This window comes from Diadema antillarum, unplaced genomic scaffold (assembly GCF_040938485.1).
Source record: "Diadema antillarum isolate AM-2024a unplaced genomic scaffold, OU_Dant_1.0 scf00000019, whole genome shotgun sequence".
Lineage (NCBI taxonomy): Eukaryota > Metazoa > Echinodermata > Echinoidea > Diadematoida > Diadematidae > Diadema > Diadema antillarum.
In genome coordinates this window covers 2,883,876-2,905,464 of record NW_027270908.1, presented here as the reverse complement: position 1 = coordinate 2,905,464, position 21,589 = coordinate 2,883,876, and the positions used below count along the sequence as shown (strand labels likewise).

The window sequence follows — 21,589 nt, the reverse complement described above, 5'->3', positions numbered from 1 at the left end:
ACAAAAGCAAAATATTCACACGAAGGTTCTTTCTTCGGTCCATTATTATAATAGTGGCAGACGTTCGCAAGTTATAAAATTGATCAATTTATGACAAGAATGATGAATTATTGGCTATTATCTAAGCTTCAGCAAGCGATGTAGAGTCGTTGCTCACATAAAACTGTTCTGCAGTAAGCAAAAACCTCTCACTATTTCAATTACAAAGAAACAGAATTTTGGGAAAATCCTAATGGAAAAATAAAACTAACAGCAAATGACCATTGGACAAACGTTTTCATGGACCTATAGGAATACAACATCGTGCAAATGCTTGAGAAATTTGTGATAAAAAAAAAAAAATCGTTGAATTACAAAGCTGAAGCGATGCCACTGAGATAAAAAAAAAGAGAAAAAGATTATTATATTTATTTTGCGCTCAAATAGAAGTTATGGGATTAACAAATTTTAGAAAATTTATGACTGCCACTATTATCATCTTAATGAAAAAAAAAAAAAACATCAATCTATACATACTATTTCCGGCGCTTCGCGGGCAGGTACATCAAATGGCACAGACAATTACATCTGAAATGTTATCATTATGTATGTTCTTATTATGTTAGATTAGATATAAGATGTGTAGCTATAAGGTATGATGATTTTCCATTGCTTGTCGTATTTATTGTTATTAGTCGTTTAAGAGTAAGATGAATTTTGATATTGATGCATGTTTTACGTATTTATATTTTCTACATGTGTATATCAGTATTTAGATTAACGCTCTTGTGAGCAAGAAACTAAATGACTAAAAAGCAACAACAAAAAAGCATAATTAACCTATTTTTAACTTTGTGAATTTAAAGTCTTTATTTTAAGTGAATACCAGTCTGTATTATGTTATTATGAAAAGTAATTATTATGTACTATGTTCACTTCATTTGATTTGTTATCATTATTATCATATCATGTTGAATGCTTTGTCTGTGCCATTTGTGTGCCTCGCCCTAAAACAAATCTCAACAATATAAACAAACTTGGTCAATATGTACATGAGGATAATTTGATTGCAAAATGAGTTAACTCCATTTTTTGTTAAATTGAGATTATTTTTTTTTTGCAATCAAAGCTGCTCAAAACAAAAAAAAAGTAAGAAAATAATGGATTTGTTTTTATGATAACTTAAAAAAATATTCCTAGTTATGGTGTAAGTCAGGTATGACTTGGAAGATAGATTTTCTCTGTATGTTGACAGCAGTTGCAGAACTTACTGTAAAGTGCTTAAAATTGGCGCTTAGCCCATTTTGCTATCACACTCTTCACAGTGTTTGCTATTATAGGTATTTTGTTATTAATTTGAAAGCAAAGTTCAGCGTTCCATGATCACCTGCTTCAGACATTGACAGAGCTGAAAGAATGGATTCACAGATATCAACATTTCTTAAATCTAATAGGAATTAGAATTAGATTTTTCTGTTTTGTATTGTAAAGATGATGTAGTCCCCCCCCCCCCCATTGGATCATCTCTGACATAAATTTTACTGCAAGGAATTTTGGTGATAGTGGTGGTGGTGTTTGTTTGTTTGTTTGTTTGTTTGTTTGTAGCACCAGTATTTGAATGTTTATAGATGTCTTCTTTTACAAATATATTGTATCATAGTACATCACTGACACCAAAGCAAACCCACTGTAGTACAGCTTGTACAAGATACCAATGGGATAAAACACACCTTATATAGTTTGTAGCAGTAGTGTTCTATTCAGTACTTCAACCCATCAAGCATTGTTTTAGAGTTACTCATTTTAATGAGGACTACTTGTTGATGATAATTTTGCATCAAAATCAAATTACCGTTATGGTCAAGGTACTTTTGCTGCAAAATTATCATGAAATACTTATTAAACTGGCAACTCTGAATCTCACCGTGTCAGCAGTTTTAGAGCCATCAGACTAGAAAGATCTGGTCACATTCCGTTACATCTTAAAAGAATCTGAAAAGAGTATGAGAGTTTGCCTATTTGTGACAGAAATGTTGATTTAAATTTACTGAAGGGTTTTTTTTTTTTTTTTGCCAAGTATTAAGTAGTAATAATTAAGGAAGTAGCTGTAGTAAAAAGAAGAAGAAGCAGTAATTAGAAAAGAGATAGTGTATGTCTCCATAGTGAAATGTTGACATTGAGTGGTAAAGAAAAAAATAGTAATAGTGATGATAACGAAAAAGAAAAGATACACCATCCAGCCACAGAAATGTGTTTTCTGGGATTTGATGACTTTAATAGAGGAAATTTGCAACTGGAAGTAGCAACTGCACATAGAGTGTAGTTTATGTACACATTAGGTGTTAGGCAGTCGTTACACTGCGTCAAAGATCTTTAACGGTGGCCTATACAGCTTATGTTGGACACAATTATACATACGCGAGTGAACACATGCAGTACAAAAACATACACACAAATATAGATATATGACAACCAATTTTTCATTGAAGTAATAAAGCAGGATCTTTTCACGATCTAAGGTCAGTGATGATTTCAAAAATAATGATAATACTTACAATACTGAGGATAACAATAATAAACGAGATTGAGCTGCACTTGTTCGGCTCATTGTATATCCCGTGAGACGCTGCTCCAAATCACAGCACCTTAGTTGAGAAAAGTTTGTGTAACAAGAGACATCTCGTGAGCATCAAAAACTAATAAAATGATGGAAGAAATTGAATCTCGAGGACGTCTAGGTCATACTTGTTGATGACAAGCCTTTTTTTTCCGTTCAATTTGATTCGAGAAATGATAGGCACAGGGGGAAAGGCAAGACGATTTTATGTACATCTGTCTGGATGCCTAAAAAACAAAACGAAAGAAGGCAATTAGGCGATAATTGCTATCATCTCTCCTTGAATCATATCTATGAATAACCTTACCCACTTTTTTGTTGTTTTGTTTTCTCAGGCACCACATGATCTGTAGTGCCCATGGCCGGCGCAGCCGTGGGGCCCGTGGGGGCTCGGGCCTCCACACTTTTTGTGCACCATACAAAAGAATTCATAAGGTGTCATCACTCTGGGCCCCCACACTTTTTTCAACCCGGAAGTACGCAAGTGGCACTAAAATAGAAATCGATAGAGATCTTGAAGTATGGCGGCGGTAAGGTTATGTTTTTTTCTCTGAAGACCTTTTTTTTTTTTTTTTTTTTTTTTTTTTTTTTACTGGTCAGGTGAAAATACTCGAAGTGGTGGGCTTAAAAGAGAAATGATTCACCGTCTGCTAAAATTCTCGTTATGGAGCCATTTTGTAATTAAAGTAAGGAATGTTTTCTCATTAAAGGGAAACTCCAGTCCAAAAAATAAGTTAGTCTGATCAAAAAGAGTAAAATCTTACGAGTTCAATAGTAAAAATAATTGACTGAAATCGGATGAAAAATAAGAAGTTATGCCATTTTGAAGTTTTTGCTGATTTCTGCAAAACAGTTTTTATACCGTGGATATGAATAATATGCAGATGAGTGAGCTAACCTTGTCATAACATAACCTCGCAATTTTCCATTGATCCTGTAAAAAAAAAATGAAGAAATTTTAATGTTTCTGTCATTGAAGTCTGAAACATGGTTTTATTCCTGACTGAATAACTTCGGAATAGTGATCAGTTGGATATACCAGGATTTGAGCCTCGGGCGTAATTGCGTTTGAAAGAAAAACTGGAAATTCAAAATTGTACGTACAAACTGTATGGCAAGTTGTGAGGGTATGACATGCTCACTTTGCCATTTGCATAATATCCATATTGACCGTTCAAGAACAGTTCCTGTATCCTGAAAAATTAGCGAAACTTCAAGATGTCATAATTTCCTTATTTTTCACCTGATTTTGATCAAAATTTTAATGTTGAACTTGTAATATTTTACTCTTTCTTACCAGATAACTTATATATAAACTAGATATCCCCTTTAATCAAGAAACGGGGCTGAGAATGAGTTCTGACGCTGAGAGGTCTACTTTGTCAGTCGTCGACAGGACACTGCAGGTTGACCCCGGCCGCCGATTATGTCCACCTGCACGAGTGCTACTCTACGTAAACTCGTACAGGAGAAAGAGCGCCATCTCTGGCGAGGGTAATGTTTTAATCTTATTGGTTTCGATTGGCAGCGGCGAGCAAGACTTTTAAAACCATTCAAAAGCGCATTTCTTCTCAACCTATACCACATTTCGGAACTCAAATAATTTGAATAAATCGATACAACAACAATGACTTTCTATTCACACTTGCAAATTAGGTCCTGTAAACCTCTCCATTGTGCTGTAATAATCATCATAACTTACTGTGAAATGGTGTGTATCCATGCATATCAAACCAAATCCCAAATACAAAATGTAAATCGAATGATATTAGCGATACTAGTCGGACATATCAGTGAAAGTTTGAGGAAAATCGGACAATTGATTCAGAAGTCATACATTTTTTGAAGTTTCAGTGTCGTCGATGGCTATCAGGAGACTTTTACACTTCATGACGTCGTCTTGGACAACAATGTAAAGAAAAAGAAAATTAAACAGGGGCAAAAATTATTGTTGCCTTTGTATGTCAATAACAAATCGATTGAATGTGTAGTTTTCATGAAAATAACATTTTGCGAAATTCTCTTTACATTTTCTAACTATTGTTGTCCAGAATGACGTCATGAAGTGCGGTCTTCTATCTTTATGACGGCACCAAAATTTTGTAACTTCTGAATATTATAGATTGTCCAATTTTCCCCAAACTTTCATTGATGTGTTATACCATTGTTGCTGCTCTCACTCTATTCACATCTGGGTATATTTGGGTTTGGATTTTCTTCAAAACAGGATGACTGTGTCACTGTCTTTGGGCTAATCATGTCTGCTAATTCTGTCTGTCTGTAACTAACTTTCTCTCTCTCACACACACACACACCGCACACACACACACACACACACACTATTATATATATATATATATATATATATATATATATATATATATATATATATATATATGAAGTGTTCGCAAAAACCGATAAGTCCATTTTTGAAGATTTTGAAGTACGATCTCTGTCATAAAGTACAAAATAATACCTTTTAAATGATATATTGGTCACTACATATAAAGGTACATTGTTGAAGTTATGGTCAAAAGAAGCAAAAAATTTCTTATTATTCTCTTTATTTTTCTTGACCTTTAATCGCAAATATCTCTATTTGGCAAATATGGACTTATCGTTTTTTGCGAACAAACTCTTCATATATTATGTATTTATGATTTACAAAACACTGAAAGCATAATATATTCAAAAGAAATATTCACTGCTGGCACTATAACTATGCATTATAGGAAGTTTTTCTCATAATCAAATTGTGTTTTTGTGGTGGTGTTGTATGTTTTACAGACAGGTACTCTGAAAACAGTATATACATGTACAAAGGTGCAGCATATACAGTGTGTTCCTAAAAAAAGGTAACAAGAGTTCAAAGGTCAGCCATGTAAAGAATACTTGTTTTATTCTTGTGATTTGTTTATTAAAGTACAAAGTAACTCATCAGCTTTCATTTGACACCTTATTTGCGTCAACATTGTCACGGGTCACTGAGGTAGGGTCCATCGAAGGAGAAGGGTACAAAACCTACTTTTTCCAAGTTTTTGATTTGTCGGGTACAAAACCTCATGAGATCAATGTCCTTCGTCATGATCCCGCAATGGTTAGAAGAGCAGTGCAAGACATGCAACGTCGTTCACAGCTTTGTGTCGACAGGGGAGGTGGACACGTCGAAGGTGTTGGCCCATTAAAGGTAAGGGTTGAATGATATCACACATTTTTAAGATTTCAAACAGAAAAGAAACTACGATTTGATTATTTCTTAAAGCGTTATTCCGGGTTCTGATTTTTAAAATCTTGGAAAAAATGGATATTGTACCTATTACCTTCAGAAGCATCTAATTCAGTGACCGATGGTAGTACTTTTACACGCTTGGTGTCAAATGAAAGCCAGAGAGTTGCTCTCTTATCCCAACTAACCATAATGATTTCAAACCTTTCATTTTTCAAATGCCTGACCTTTGAACTTGTGTTACCTTTTTTTTTAGGAACACATTGTATAGTACATTTCTGTGTTGTGCTCATGTTCACATTATCTCTTGTACACACACAGACACACACACACATGCCTTGCTGTACACAAGAAATAAACATGATATCCAGTACCAGTGTTAATGCTGTACAATATTTAAAGCATATAATTTACACGGTAGAAAAGTCATAGTACAAAAGCACATTTTGCAAATAGATTATCTAACAATGTTGTGCATCAAAGAATACAGTGTATGCGTACATAATTGACATAATCAAAAGATAAACTCATGGATGTAAATGCCGCAGTATTTTCATGTGCTGATTTTTATGCATAATTTTCATACATGTAGTATATAATTTATTGCAAGGTCTTGTGGAATCAATAAGATTGGACTAATGTGATTGTACGAAAACACTGTAGGAATATGTGTGATTAACACATTGATAATGCCGATGATAGTGGTAATGATCATTTGACTAATATATACGTAGTTGTGAAAGCAATGATGATAGAAATAACAACGTTAGGACAATGATATTAATGATAACAACAAGGACAGTAACACCAATATTATACTCCTACCGCTTCTACTATTAATATTTATAAGATGGACAATATCAATTTTAATATTCTTTTTGTTCTCCTTCCCCTAATCACCATTACTACAATCATTGTTATCAATGATTCTTACAGTTGTTATCAATATATCATAATCCCACATAGTCGCTATTATGATTAAAATTTCAATAATGATGTGATTTAAAAAAATGAAATAAAATGTATCTCTATAAATGACTATTTTAACATGCCAGTGCACTTACACAGACAAAATGAAAATCTGTATGCAGATGAAAGCACAAGATATGAATAACAATGCATCGCATTTGAAGAGCACATCTTGATATTACAGGCACTTTTTTCAAATAGTCTTGATGAAGCTATCATCATTCCTACTTTTTCACTCCCCCCCCCCCCCCCCCCAATCTTGAAACCATACCAACTTGTGGTTCTGTGTATCAGAGAGGTGCATCCACCAGTAAATACAGTAACTATATTTTGATAGGCTGGCTGTTACCTTATTGGTTTTAATGAAAGGTAAAATTGCTAAATCTTTCACTCAAAAGTCATTCCTGCAGTGCTTATCATCAATGGTAAATCTCAGTCTTTATCAAGCACCTGATGGTAATTTCTGGTGAAATTTAAAAATGCGAAGTTCACATTGGTATTAGGAAGGCAGAACTGAGCACCTCACATTCAGACTCTTGTTAAGTAATACATCCACAGCAAGCAATTTTGAGGACCACAAAGTAACTCACTGCTTGCAAGGGCCTGAGCTTAACCAACAACTGACAAAGAGCTTGTTAATGACAGTATATGAACTATACTTTGAGTGCTCTTTGTTTACCAAGCTATCTATGATTTAGAGAGAAATCTAGTAGTCTGGAGTGCAAATGATAACTTAAAGACAGGAGTGCTGACATGGTCTCTAACATGAAGCGTTTAACATGCCACTTTCACCATAGCTATGATGTCTAATTAACATGAAGTTAAACCAGCTCAGTGAAACCTAACCTATTAATTCTATTTCATGCCCAGCATGGGTTATGGTGACTAAAAGAAGCTTGCTTGATACTAACTCATCCCACAGTAGTTAACCCAGACTAGCTGGTAATGGTACTATCCCATCCAGTACCTGACAGAAAACAAACAAACAAAAACACACCCAAAACAAACTTAAGAACTGAGAGAGCATGCCCTTCTTTTTCTTCAGGCACATGAACACCAATGCATAAAACTTGTACATTCAGTGTGAAGGCACCCATCATGGCAAATAAAAAGCATTGAAGATTATCAAATTGTACACTGTCACATTCACACTTCTTTTGCCATCACCTACATCACAGCCATGTTTACAAAACGACCCTACTTACACTGCTATCAGATGAGAACCAGAAAGCTATTAAAGGTGCATGGTCCCGGTGTTTTAGACAAATGCGTACGTGGGCGCACGGCGCAAGTTTCCTATAGAGACCAACGCTATCGACTCCTCTTTAGCGCTTACGCTTTGGCCCACTTCCCCGAGTCCGAAGAAGTCCGATTCACTGTAGTCAGTGGTCCGATCACAGTTCGGCTCATGATTCGGCTGAGGGGGATGACCGCTTTAGCAAACTTCTTTTGTGATGTCATAATAACAAGCACATATGCACGCACCCTGGCATTACTACAGACTGCGCGATGCGCAGAGAAGACAACGAAGGCAACGTTACTTAGCAACACCTACGCACTTTACTCTTGATGACAGCTCAACTTCGGTAATCTTCGTATCAATGCTAACGGTGATTGGCAGTATCATCAACAGCGCCCTCTACACTACCGGGACAATGCACCTTTAACACTGTCCAAAATCCACAGACTTAGTACCTTTCTTGATCTTGAACCAGCATTACCACCAACAGACCAACTTTGCATCCACTCCAGTGAACTTCTTGTTAACATTACAAGTGGCAAAAGGACGCATTAACGTACAGTTGTCTATAACGTAACACTTTTATTTCCTCTATTAGTAGTCATGTTTCACGCCATACCCACATCAACCTCAGTGATGCTATATTTATTCAAGAACAGGATCCCCGAAATTGCACAAATTGCATCATGTGAATGCACTGGAACACAATCTGTTCACATCATCAAAATGTAAGAAGTACTACACATTCACATGCACAAAAAAAGACAAAATAAAACAAATTATGTGCTTATTGCATACGAGTGCACATTTATAATATTTGTTTGCTTCCACTCAAAATTTAGATGCACATATAAAAATTGAAGCGAAGCTTGCCAAAATGAGAACACAGCATTGCTATTTTGCTTGGTACCTTACAGGTCTACACGGGAAACGTTATAAACGTGACAGAATAAAGCTGAATCTACTTTTCTCCTCCCTTGCTAAATGTTAGTTCCTCAACCTATACCTGTGATTTTCAAATTGCATAATGTATGAATGTGGATACATCAGTTGCAGGCAAAGCATATTTTTAAGTTGCACTCTTGATAAGCTTTCTTATAGGCAGCCTCGGACAGTTGACTCTAGCACACCAGATGCGGTTTCCACGGTAACAATGAGTCTTGGCTGCCTACCACTGCTGGGCACAGTCCACATCCTAAGAAGGGAAATACAACGGTTGATAGAAATTGCATCAGGCATTGAACAATTTAATGTGACAAAAGGCAAATAAGGTTATAAGAAAAGATCCGTTGAAAATGATCGAGACACACTGTGACAAAATCTCACAATGTAACATAGGGCTCAGGAGACTGGGATGTGTCCATCTCAGACAATTGTACAATTAAAGTACAGGCAACCTTGCTTAAGTCGACCTCGCATAAGTCGAATAATCGCCTAAGTCAAAGGTCTTTTCAAGTCCTCTTCTGTCTATATTCTATTGATTTATAAGTCGAATAAGTCAAAGCTATTTCTTCAGTCCAAATAGATCTGACTTTATAGGCAAGGTTGACTGTATACACCATATTTATTGTATAGGCCTACATTATGTCACAATGTATGGCCCTCCGCTGTACATTTTCTTTTGGTTGAGAATTATTCATCCTGACTGCTTTATGTTGATCTCAAGGTGATTGATCTTTGATCCTGCTTCGACAAAGCAAAATATTTCCAAATTCATTTTCTGTTCATCATTCCCAATAAATATCATCACTGAATTTTCACAGTGGAAGCTATGGCTGAGATTGACACCTTTGCCAAAGTTCAATGACCCTTGGCCTTGACAGATTTGCCTAAAATTTGACAAGGCACACCTTCACTTCACATAGCTGTATACCTGCATCATGTAGTGTAAATACTAAATGAAGGTTTCATTCTCAAATCAAATAAGGAAGATGGATAACAAAAAAAGCATATCTTCAGCATCCTCCAGGGGTGGAGTCATACTGTAAAACCAGAAACATTTGTGGCATCAAATTTACTTTCACAAACTGGAGCTGATGGTCTTTTTGGCTCCATGAAACTTTCACAAATTGCAGACTGTGGAAAAAAAAAAAAAGTACCAGTATATTAAATGTACTAACATTCAATGCATTGTGTGGACAAAAACTTGCAGGCATTTTACTTTTGCGAATCTTAATTGGCTCTTTGTGAAATTTGAGAATTTGAGAAAGTTTCACAAATTGGGGACTTGTGACAATGTCATGTGACTCTGTCAGGTGACTCACGTTGTATCGTAACCTGGTCTTGTGAAAGTGTTCCTTGAGGATCTCCTGGTGTTCCAACCTCCTCCTCTCATCCATGGACAGGTGGTTGCAGGGTGTGGCCCCGTGGGAGTACTCCATCACCTGTTTGATGTAGGATGCGGACTGGCTCCCCTTCTCCCCCATGTCGGCAAGCTGCTGCTGGTTCTTCTCGGCCAGCTCCTTCCTCTGCTCCTGTGTTTCAGCACAAAAACAAAAGTAGAAATGAAATTCAGCATTATTTATCAAGATACGAGAAATTCACACCAAGGATTGGGTGATAAACAAAAGAAGCACATCTGTGTTCATTATCGTAAAAAATTAGTACTCCATCACTTAAAAAATATATATATATTAAAAAAGTTTTTCAAACCTGATCACTTTGAAGTGAGTAGCAGTATTCAGCAAATTATCATCAATTGTCATGATCTGCCTGCACCAGTTCTTTCACATGTAAATGTACATTGTATGTTAGAGGGGCATGTTTAAATGAAAGCAGTTCAAGTTCAGAGTTGCTGGACATTCCAATGTTCCACAAAAACACTCACTCAAATATGTTCCATATTGTTCATTGTTTGTCATTTTCAAAGTCTCAGTCTAAACTGACCTCCACATGGTAGAAACAGCTTAGATCATAATTTCTCAAAATAAGAAAGAATTAATAAACAGTCTCATGAGTGAAGAACAAACATGGGTCTATCCATTTTTGCAAACATGATGCAGTTGGATGACACAAGCATTTAATGAACATTTTACTTATTAGAATTATAGTACCTTGGTGTGCCTCAAGATTTTGTATCCCTCACAGTGTCAAAGAAGTTTCATCTATGCATGGGAATCTTTCAGCATAAAATTATGTTTAAACTTCATGCTAAAGACACCAATAGGTGTAGTGAGGATCGAGAACTGGAATACAATTTGGTGTAATTACATTAGGTGAACCTCAAGCTGGTTTTCTGGTTGTTCGGAAAAGTCTTCATTGTAAAGACATGAAGGAAATATTGCACATTTTAGTATGAATGTGTTGGTAAACTGGACTCCAGATGGTGGGCAAATACTATTTAAGCTGATAACAGAGTCAAGAAAAGATTCGATTCCAGAGGTGAGTTGATCTCTTTACATTCCATGGGATTTGATAACAATGGGTATCATCAGTACGCCTTTCTCATGGCTGCACAAAGGGAAACAAATTCTATGCAAGGCTTTCAACACGCTTTGATGAATAATGCAAGCCACATCTTTTGTCCGTACCAGATGAACCATCCAGCCCAGAGCATCATGTCCTATCTCCAATAGTCCAGCTGAATTGGTCGGTCCAGCTGAATAGGGCCCCCACTGACCAGCGGGGAGACTCACCCTATTCAAGGATTCTTTCTGGCTTAGAGGGGGATCTTCTTATTACAGACTGGCAGTTGGCAAAGACCTTAATTGTGACAGATACCATACAACCTAAGTGGTTGCTAATTTTCTTGGCTAATGCAGCATGCACTCATTACATACTATAATATGTGTGAAGGAACAGGTATACAGCATCTAACCAGGCAAGAATTCTACAGTTTGCCACCACAGTACACTGAAGGTAGCAGTTGATTCTAAGTCAAAATAGTACAGTGCCAAATGTCAGCCACAATAAATGCACTCAACATCAATAACTGGAATCACACAGCCCTTTTCCCTTCTCAGGGTACTCAGTTCAATGCTGGATCAGGTTGAACATTACCCCTAAATGACCATAATTTGCTCTGTTTGTGAAACATATGTATGTACATGTATATGCTGTAAATGCATTTTTTTCAAAAGTTTTATAAGAACTTTGTTTCAATTGATGGTCTTAAAATGCAATTAACATACTGCAAGACAGACTCATTCATTGGTTTGAATGTACTAAGACTTTGAATAAGACAGACTTTGAATAAACAGCAGGATGTTAAGTTGCAATTCTGAGAATTCCGATCAAGGCAGTCCAAGAAAGTTTTAAACGGATTGTAAGCAGTTGGTACACTGTAATGACAAGCTTACTGAACACAACTACATTATTACAACACCCATGAGGGTCTGTCAATCTGTAGACAATCTTTAGAACCATGTGAAGAGGATGCCACCCAAAACACTACATTTTTTTCAATGTACATGTCAGCTGTTTTCACTATCATAAATATCACTTCAACAGAAAAAAAAACAACACTTTTAGACTTGACAGTAGACTAGACTTGTATTGACCGAGCTGCATGACAGTTGTGTGTTTTGCTGTCTCTCTCGATCTCCCTATGTACCAAACATCTTTGTGGTTAGTTTATTTCACCTTGCATTCCCTACAAGACAATGTGATGTGGTTTATTGATTTTTGTGTCATGTTGCAAAATGTAACAAACATGTCCAATGTGAATAGCAGTTTGACTTTACATGTCACGTCTGCTGCCCTGGCAGCGCTACGGAAAATAAGATAACCAGTATCCCTCATGCAGTAGATATATAAATGCAGATCTATCTTTAAAAACTGTACATCTCTACTGCGATAATAGGTAAATCATGCTCTGGACTGACATTTGGAAGTCAACAAAAGTCCGTGCATAAATTTCAGGCTGCTACAACAACATTTAATGACACACCTCAACACACCATTCACTCAGAATCTAGTCAGTATCTATCATCACTCTATGTCTAAAGCATCCAAACCAACAGCGTTTTATGACTGTTTTCCCGGTACTTGGGAAGAGGAAGAAAGTACAGTGTATGTAACATAATGTTATAGAGATTGTGTGAGTTGTGTGAGAGAGTGTAGTTTATACTTTCAGTACACTGCACGTCTTGAAGACAAGACGGTGTTTAACTCAATTTGTTCCTTCAGTTGTTTCTTTTTCAGATAATTTGCTGTTGAAGAACAATTGTACGTATACAAATTGTACATCCATTTTTTTTTTCGATCACCAAAAATGGCTTTTGCTACTTTATACCTGAACTTTGTTTCGATAGTACCTGAAATATAAGAAATTTACAATACTCTCTCTTTCCCAAGAGTAATTCAATAGCAGTAATGAAAGTTTCTGATTTTATGTGTTTACAAGTGAAATTTTATTGTGACATATATGTACACTGTACATACACTCATACTATATCAACCACAATCAATCAATTTCAATACACCTGCCCAAGGAATGATGATGTACAGGTTTATGATCCTACCCTCAGTACACAGCACCTGTCTCACCGATGCATGCTTGCATCCTCTGCAAAGCAGATGTTGTCATGACAACATGAAGTGTATTGTCTCCATCCCACAGCTAGAGAAATTGGGATGCTGTAGCTCATTGTGCTCACAGAAACTATGCTCTCTCAGCAAGAGGAAAACCGCATTTACATGTATACTACACTTAGCCTACAGTATTCTACATGTAAGTATTGGAGCAACTGGAAAAATGTCCCTCCCCCCCCCCCCCCCCCCCCTTGGATTAGTGTACAAATCCAGGTACAGTGTACACATTTGGATTTGAATGTAACAGACTGGGAAAGAAGAAAAAATGAATTATCTCATGAATTCAAATAGTCTTGCAACGTATGTCATACCAGTTGTTTACAGTGAACTTCTAAAAAGCTAACAAAACAAAACAAAAAGCTCACACAACAATTCAAAGAGGTGACTGTTCCTACATTAAGTACAACTGTTTGATTCATATCAGTGTGGCATGAATTACTGTGTGTTTGGAGAGAGCATGGACAAGGCCATGAAATAATTGCACTTTCTGACCCCAATTCCCCCCCCCCCCCCCAATACACACAAAATATCATGAAAACCCCCAGGTATACATACACAACTTAGGGAAGTGAGATATGATGGCAGAAAATAATTATCTTTGTCAGTAACCAGTTTACCATTACAGTGGTATGTGTTATGTGTGGACAAAAATTAACCTTCTTCCTGTTGAAAGGCATCATGCAATGATAACAAAGGGAAAGATTTGATATTCAATTGTCTATTCAATTCCACATCCCATCAGCTATTGAAGGTCTACAGCACAACAAGTGGTTTGGGAAAAAAACTGCTTTTTCTTTCAGCCAAAATGGCCTACACAACTGGAAAGACCAGGACTCCAACACTACCAAAAAAAAAAAAAAAAAAAAAAAATATCACAATTACATTATAGGCAGCTCTTATCAGATTTTGCACATAATATGTCTGAAATACATGTAGATTCTGATATCTGCACACTTATATGGGCAATTCCGCGGTAACGGAATTACAAATCAGAGAATTTTGGCTCATATTCTTTCACCCTGTATACAGGATTGATTACTTTGCCTTCTCTTGATACATTTAAAAGATGCAGAGGTACTCACACTGTCACCCCAAATACAAATTTGTTAAATGTTCTCACTTGGTTGGTTACAAAGGAGGTCTATGTGCGATGGTAACGGAATTACCAGAAAATTTAGTCACAACTTCAACTCTGACTTTGGGACTTGTTTCTCTGAAATCTATAACACATACACTGTAGGTTGTTGTCTGATTTCATCTTTGATTGTGTTGACTTCAATTCAGTTGTATTGTTTTTCAAATATTTCTTCACATTTTCAAAGCAGCAGGCTTTTTCCCTATAAAGTCAGTGGTAACGGAATTACACAAATGGTAACGGAATTACGCCTTCTGAAATACACTGGAAAAAATACACATTCTTGGTACTCGTGTATTCTGAAATGTCTTGATAGAGATTGTGTATGCCTTTAGCTATAATATAACCACTAAATAAGTACTCTCTAGCCTTTGACCTTGAACTGGTACAAGTGTATAGGTGCCAAATGAGTTTTTATTGTCAAAAAACATAAAATGTTCAGGCTAACGATCGTGATTTGAAGTCGTAACTATGTCAATCAGGATCTCGTAACTTCTAAGTACCACATCCATCAAAATTTGTCTACTTTCAAGTTAAGAATTTCACACTCTGCAGGTAAATGACATCTAAGACACATGGTAACGGAATTACGCTAGAATAGCCCTACACAAGTACAATTCTATAAATCCTGTCAACAATACTCAAATTTTCTTGTATTTCTTATGTTGATATCATGCAAGACAGATTTCTCTGTTTTCTTCTTCCTAAATATGCCAATAATTGACAATATGTGTGAATTACTTACAAGTATTGTCCATAAATATTATGTGCACATGCATAAGAAAATAATAAAAAACTGTCCGGATTGACACTGAATTTAAATCTAAATCAGACAGTGCCAATTTACAGTGCAAGAGCACAGTGTGCAGCCCCATCATTGAACACAATGTTTAATATTAAGGATGAACACTAAAGATGCTTGAAACTTTTAATTTGTTAAGTGAAAAGATGCAGTTGTGGTTCAATGACAAATATAACAAATTACAATACAATTCAATCATAAATAGACAAGAAAATGTTCTAATATGATTATGGTACTGCACCAGTGCTTAATCATTATTATCTAGTGTTGTGGCATATATTAATCACTAAAAACTTGTGACATTTTACTAATTAGCTGAAGTTGCCCCCTGGTATATAATGTAGTGCATAATTTGATAATTCCCTTACAGTGTAAGTCCTACTTAAGCCCACCAAAATAAAATGAACGAAACTAAAAGGAAATAGAAAACAGCAAAATAACTTTAACAAACTACAACTTTTACAACCATTAGAGTCCACCAAATTCTGTTACAATGTATTTCATAGAAAGATAAGAGGGCCTCTTTTATCCATCTGCAGCTCACTGTGTTAGAGTTAGATTAATCAACCTGTGAATAATGTTAGTATTTACTTCTGACCACACAAAATTTCCAAATGACGTCTTCAGAAAAATAATCATGACCAGGCCTATAAATTTCCTACAAGTATCCTGTCTCTGTCTTTCTTCTTTGACTTTGTCTATTTTCTCATCCTGAGTGTTGCCATAAATCTATTCACAAGAAGTGTGCATCTTCTCTTTTGCAGTAAGTTGTATTTTGACTGCCTGAAAGCAAATTATAAAATACACTGTAATGGCACTTGTATGAAAGGAAACTGGATTGTACAGCAAATGGTAACATGAAGAGTAAAGGTAGAAGTAGAAGCCCATTGACTTTAATATTTAAAATCTTCTTAGGACGGGAAAGTCTCAGGCCTAAATGTTACATTTTAGAGCTGTATCACAATTACTGACTGGGTAAATGCTCATCACAAATGGTGTTTTTGTCTTTATTCCTTCTAAAAAGAAAGGATTAAAGAACAAATTTCAAAGGGTAGCAGATGCTCTGTATCAAATGGGCATGAAAATCAAAATACATGTCTCTGTTGAGGAAAGATCTAAGAAACAGATGAAAGAAGGTCATAGTCATACACTTACCATTAAAGATAAAGGACTTGAGGATGAAAACAGGACATGTTCAATAAAAGGTCAGACTATCGACTTTGTGATAATAAAGCCTTTAGCATACAGAAAGATCAAAGGTGTCACATTCAGTGGGCATCCCGTGTCAAGTAATGACTTCTATCACATTGTGCATGATCCTTCTCTTAAATTCTTAATCTTTGCTCACAAAAATTATCCTGTTCATTTCTCTCTGTCAGTAGCAGTGCTCTCTTTTCCTTTTAAAGAAATTTTATGTCCTTCCTCTTCTTCCTAACCTTTGTTCAATTTATGCTGCATCACACCCGTTCAGTAGTCCCTCATCACTATACTTAGATTTTGTATGAAACCATGAGACTTTTTAGCAAGAAAATATACATTGATATCTCAGAATTCAGTATGATTTTGATCATTTGAGAATGAGTATCTGTAGCAAACCTTATAAAATTATCAGTTAGCACAGTCTCCATGTACACATGAAGTTCTTGTACATGAGAAAAGGTGAAAGAAGGGAGGAGACTTTCAGCACAAGAAGTTTTGTCAAGCATGTACCCTGATGTCAGGACTCACTGTCAGAGGCATCCAGCTACACTGTATGCTGAGTCATGTCAGTGTATCATACCATACAGTTTCACTCCTTTAATGCCAATCACTAACACTGTTAAGCTCAATGATAATGCCCTGAAGCTATTTCATGAACAGTTCACATACATATTGGCACGAAAGTAGGATTATATATGTCATTCTCTTCCATATTAGATGTGCGTGTAATTCCGTTACCATGTAATTCCGTTACCACAATTACAGAAGAACTGAAGGAGATATTTCACAAAATGTTTTGTGACTTTTCAGGGAGTCACATGTAGAGAAAAAATTTACAAGGGGAGAAAAAATCAGTGATTAGTTTGTTCAGGAGAAAACTTTTTTCAATTTTATGGTAACGGAATTACGTCAATTTGTCAGTAGATTTTGAAACTTTCTCCAAAAAATATCATAATGAGAGTGACTGAATGCTTCATTACAGGTGATTGTTGAAGCATAGGAAGAAAGATGTGGAAGTATGGATAAAGCAGAGAGGTATTTAAGTTGTTTCATTTTAAATTTTCATTTAATACTGTAAAATTTTAGATAAATACAATAAATAGTCTTCCAACTTTAAAAGTGTGTACAACAAAAACGAGGAAAGTTATTGGAAAAGGGTTTTTTGTTTCTGTAAATACAACAATCCATCTGTACGGGAAACTGAAATTTCTGAGCATTCACTTAACTTTGAATTTTGCTGTTTTTGCCCTTCCCATACGGAATTGCCCATATTCTACATGCAGTCAATTGGGGGGGGAGTCTATTTTCTGCACTGAAAATATCACTTTGTCCACAGAAGTTTGATAATTTGGATTTGTGATAAAAGTCAGGCCAATACCAATCCACCACATGAACTTTACACTACATAACGTCGCTAGGGCGACACGACCTTGTATCTGAAATTTTGGTGAAAATGACTTTTTTTTATTAATGGTCAGATAATCAGTTAAGTGATGTCCTGTCCAAATCCTAGCTGTCCTACCCCAAAAATGAGGCCACCACGGCATGTGAAAGGAAAGGCTCTCCCATTTGATGCAGTGCTTTGGCTGCCATGTTTATTTGCTCTCCTGACCATTTGACATTTCGTCGATCTACGAGGTCTTGTCGCCCCAGCGTCGATAAATTGCACACCCTTTCATTTGTAAGAACTTTCTATCATATCTTTGATGGGAAGGCACAGATGAGCAGTTGTTGTATTTGTTTCATTCTTCTTCTTATCTTATTGTCATTATTCTACCAAGGTACAACTTTATACAAGAAAAAAAAAAAAACAACTTTGATATCTTAGAATTCTATGTATGCAGTATGGTTGCACATGTACAGTATGTACCTAAATAGCAAATTCCCATTTCACAGTCAAGAAATATGACACCAAACATTGAACTGATACCATCATTGACAAAGAATCAGACTCTTCATTCAGAGTAGTTAATGCAATGATTGAATGACAATGTTTACAACAAGTGCATTACATTCTGATTATAATACCAGATAATCCAGTTGGGGTAAAAAAACATCCATGGGCCATGGAATGGTCATGGGATGGCAGTGCAAAATAAAGCATTACAATGCCCTATATTTACTAGACTTTCTGACCGAGTTATGCTGCCACTTCACTGGAAAAAAAAAATGTCCGTTCGGAGGAGTTTTATATGACTTTTTTTCCTTTTTTTTTTTACTTTGAAAGAGCCAGGTATAGAGTCTAGTCTCCATGGAGCATATCCCCGACGATAAATGAATTTTACAGACTGATTTTTCTGGATCTGGATCTGGATGAATACGCTGAAAAACTCTGGATAGAGTATCACTCAGCACTTAAAGGGTGTGTACACTGTACACACCCTTTAAGATAAAAAAATCAGTCTGTACAGTTCTGGTTGAGGCGAGGATTTAGCTTTTTAATGTTTTGCGAGATATTCAGAATTCACTCTATGAGATGTCAAAGAGCATGCAATTCTAAGGGGTATCAAAAGTTTATTTGATGAAAATCGGTTTCGAAATGGCTGAGATATCCAAAAACAAGGTGAAACAAACAGATCCTTAAAAAGGTGTGGCCTGTCGCCTTTTTATTACCATCACTTTTTTTTGGGATATCTCAGCCATTTGAAAACCAATTTTCATCAAATAAATGTTGAATCCTTCTTAAAATTACATGCTCTTTCATATTTCATAAGAGATTGCTCATTATCTCACTTAGGAATGTTCAAAACATGAATCCCCACCTCAACCAGTACACTGTACAGTCCCTTGCCACCTTGGCTTTAACACCGAGTGTCGGCTGTCACACCTACCTCCTGTCTCTGAAGAGCTTCGTGTTTCCTATCGATGAATTTCTGTCTGCGAACAGCTTCCCAGTGAAGATTGGCCATGATTTCCGGAGATGATAAACAACCTGTTAGACAGATATCAAAATGTCCTCGGATGATACCAGGTGGGTGGCTTTGCGTTGCACGTTTAGAGTCTATATTTACCACGACAAACACGGAAGTCGGAATGCAGCGTAGCGGTTGTATACACACACACAAATAACTCCTCGCCCGGAGTTCCGGGTCGCTTTTCGCGTAGCAACCGCAGCACGCTCTGACGAACAATATGTGAACACTATACTACTGTCGGTCTGATTTTGTGGGCCTCACACTGGCAAGTGAACGTGTCTGCACAAAATAGGGAAGAATATTGCCGGTAATGAAACGTAATTTCTGAGATGACTAAGTACTTTTCTCGGAACAGAATGGAGAAAAACGTTGGATTGTCGATGCAAATTTGCCACTTAACTGAGCCTTACTGCCGCTAGGCGTTACACAGGTGATCTACGTACGTCCAGCACGCCGCGCTGAGCTTTAGCTGCATATATGGACAGTATGCATCATGCTGCAGCTGCCGCATCGTCGGTTGTGCTTAGAATCATGAACAGTCGTTTTTTATTTGTATTCATATATAATTTACTATTGAGTAGTACTGATAATGCTCGTTTGTTTTCATTTTAATACATGCATTGTGTCCGGGATTTGTCAACGCCGAGAAAAAAAAAATTGTATTGTAGCCAAGGGCCCTATTTGGGCATTAACATTAAACTGTGGATGAAAAAAGGGGTAAACCCATATCAGCAACAGCAACAACAACCACCACGCACACAACATCAGTCTTCACTCATATTTGGCGCATGGACCTATACTGTGTACAGTACTTTTGAAGAACACCATAAAATTCAAATAAAAAAGAGTACATTGTTGTTTTGGTCACAGGCCCTGTAAAATATCTTTTTAAAAACTTCCTTTGAAATATACCATGACATAGAATTGCAGAATTACCGTCGAGGTTGGTACGTGGAATGAAAAAAAAAAAAAAATACAAACATAAATGAATGAATGAATGAATGAATGAATGAACGAATGAATGAATGAATAAATGAATAAATAAATAAATAAATAAATAAATAAATGAATACATAAATACATAAATGAATGAATGAATGAATAGATAAATGAATAGATAGATAAATAAATAAATACATAAATGAAAATCATTACTTTGCAAATATGCCTGAGAGATATTCATCAAACTTTCAGTAGGCCCCTATGTGTTTTACTAGCCTTTTTGTGTATAGGCCTGTGTGTGTTTGCTGAAAACAGATACATATTTAGTGAAATCTGTCTTTAGATTATCAATAGCTGGGAACTGGTGGTACGTCAGCACAACAAATGTCGACATTGACTTAAAAACGAAGCTGTTAGCCAGAATGACTGGATGAACATTTTCACATTCATGAGGAGCTGTTGATAGAACCTGTCTCTGAACTATGACATATCAACTATTCTGACGGACTACATAAATATTAATATACGCCCTATAGGCCTATAGTAGATAGGCCTGCATTTCACCAGTAAGAAAATGAAGATAGACCTAAATTTTAAGAAATTTGGTAAGTTTAATATTTTTGTGTCCATTATGAATGATTTGTGTTCAAAACAGAAGATCTCTTTCCATTATAGTAGGCCTATATGTAGTCCGGTGAAAGTAGTGAAAAATATTGGCTTTGATGATGGGATGAGCTTTTCGTTTTACTGACATATTATTCAATAGTTTCATTTCGTACTAGTATGTTCGTTTTATTTTCCTGCAAAGTGGGTTGCAAAGTATACAAGTATAGTCAAACCTGTCTATAGCGGCCACCCAATTAATGGAGACGAGAAAAAGTGGCCGTTGTGGACAGGTGACCGCTACAGACAGGGTGGTGAACGTGTTTTTTTTTTCTCTTGAGGGAATTGTGTTTAGTCGTCGTATACGGTAGGTGGCCGCTATAGACGATGGTCGCTATAGACAGGTTTGACTGTATCATTCAATTGTTA

The 21,589-nt window shown here is 36.2% G+C and overlaps 1 protein-coding gene across 1 annotated transcript; it reads right to left on the bottom strand.

Annotated features, from left to right (window-relative positions):
• Positions 1-9,085: 9,085 nt before the first annotated feature.
• On the bottom strand, positions 9,086-19,609 carry LOC139728350 (uncharacterized). The gene is made up of 3 exons (XM_071639298.1): positions 19,532-19,609; positions 10,296-10,505; positions 9,086-9,226 (listed from the first exon to the last, which is right to left on the bottom strand). The coding sequence occupies exons 1-3, from the start codon at positions 19,607-19,609 to the stop codon at positions 9,200-9,202; spliced, it is 315 nt and encodes a 104-aa protein (XP_071495399.1). The 3' UTR covers positions 9,086-9,199.
• Between the last annotated feature and the right edge of the window lie 1,980 nt (positions 19,610-21,589).

Excerpts from the sequence above, each read along its gene's own strand:
- LOC139728350 (XM_071639298.1), bottom strand. The coding sequence starts at position 19,609 with ATGGCCAATCTTCACTGGGAAGCTGTTCGCAGACAGAAATTCATCGAT. Across the intron at positions 10,506-19,531 it reads AAGCTCTTCAGAGACAGGAG|GAGCAGAGGAAGGAGCTGGC; the intron begins GTAGGTGTGACA and ends GCTGAAACACAG. Across the intron at positions 9,227-10,295 it reads AGACCAGGTTACGATACAAC|GATGTGGACTGTGCCCAGCA; the intron begins GTGAGTCACCTG and ends TTCCCTTCTTAG.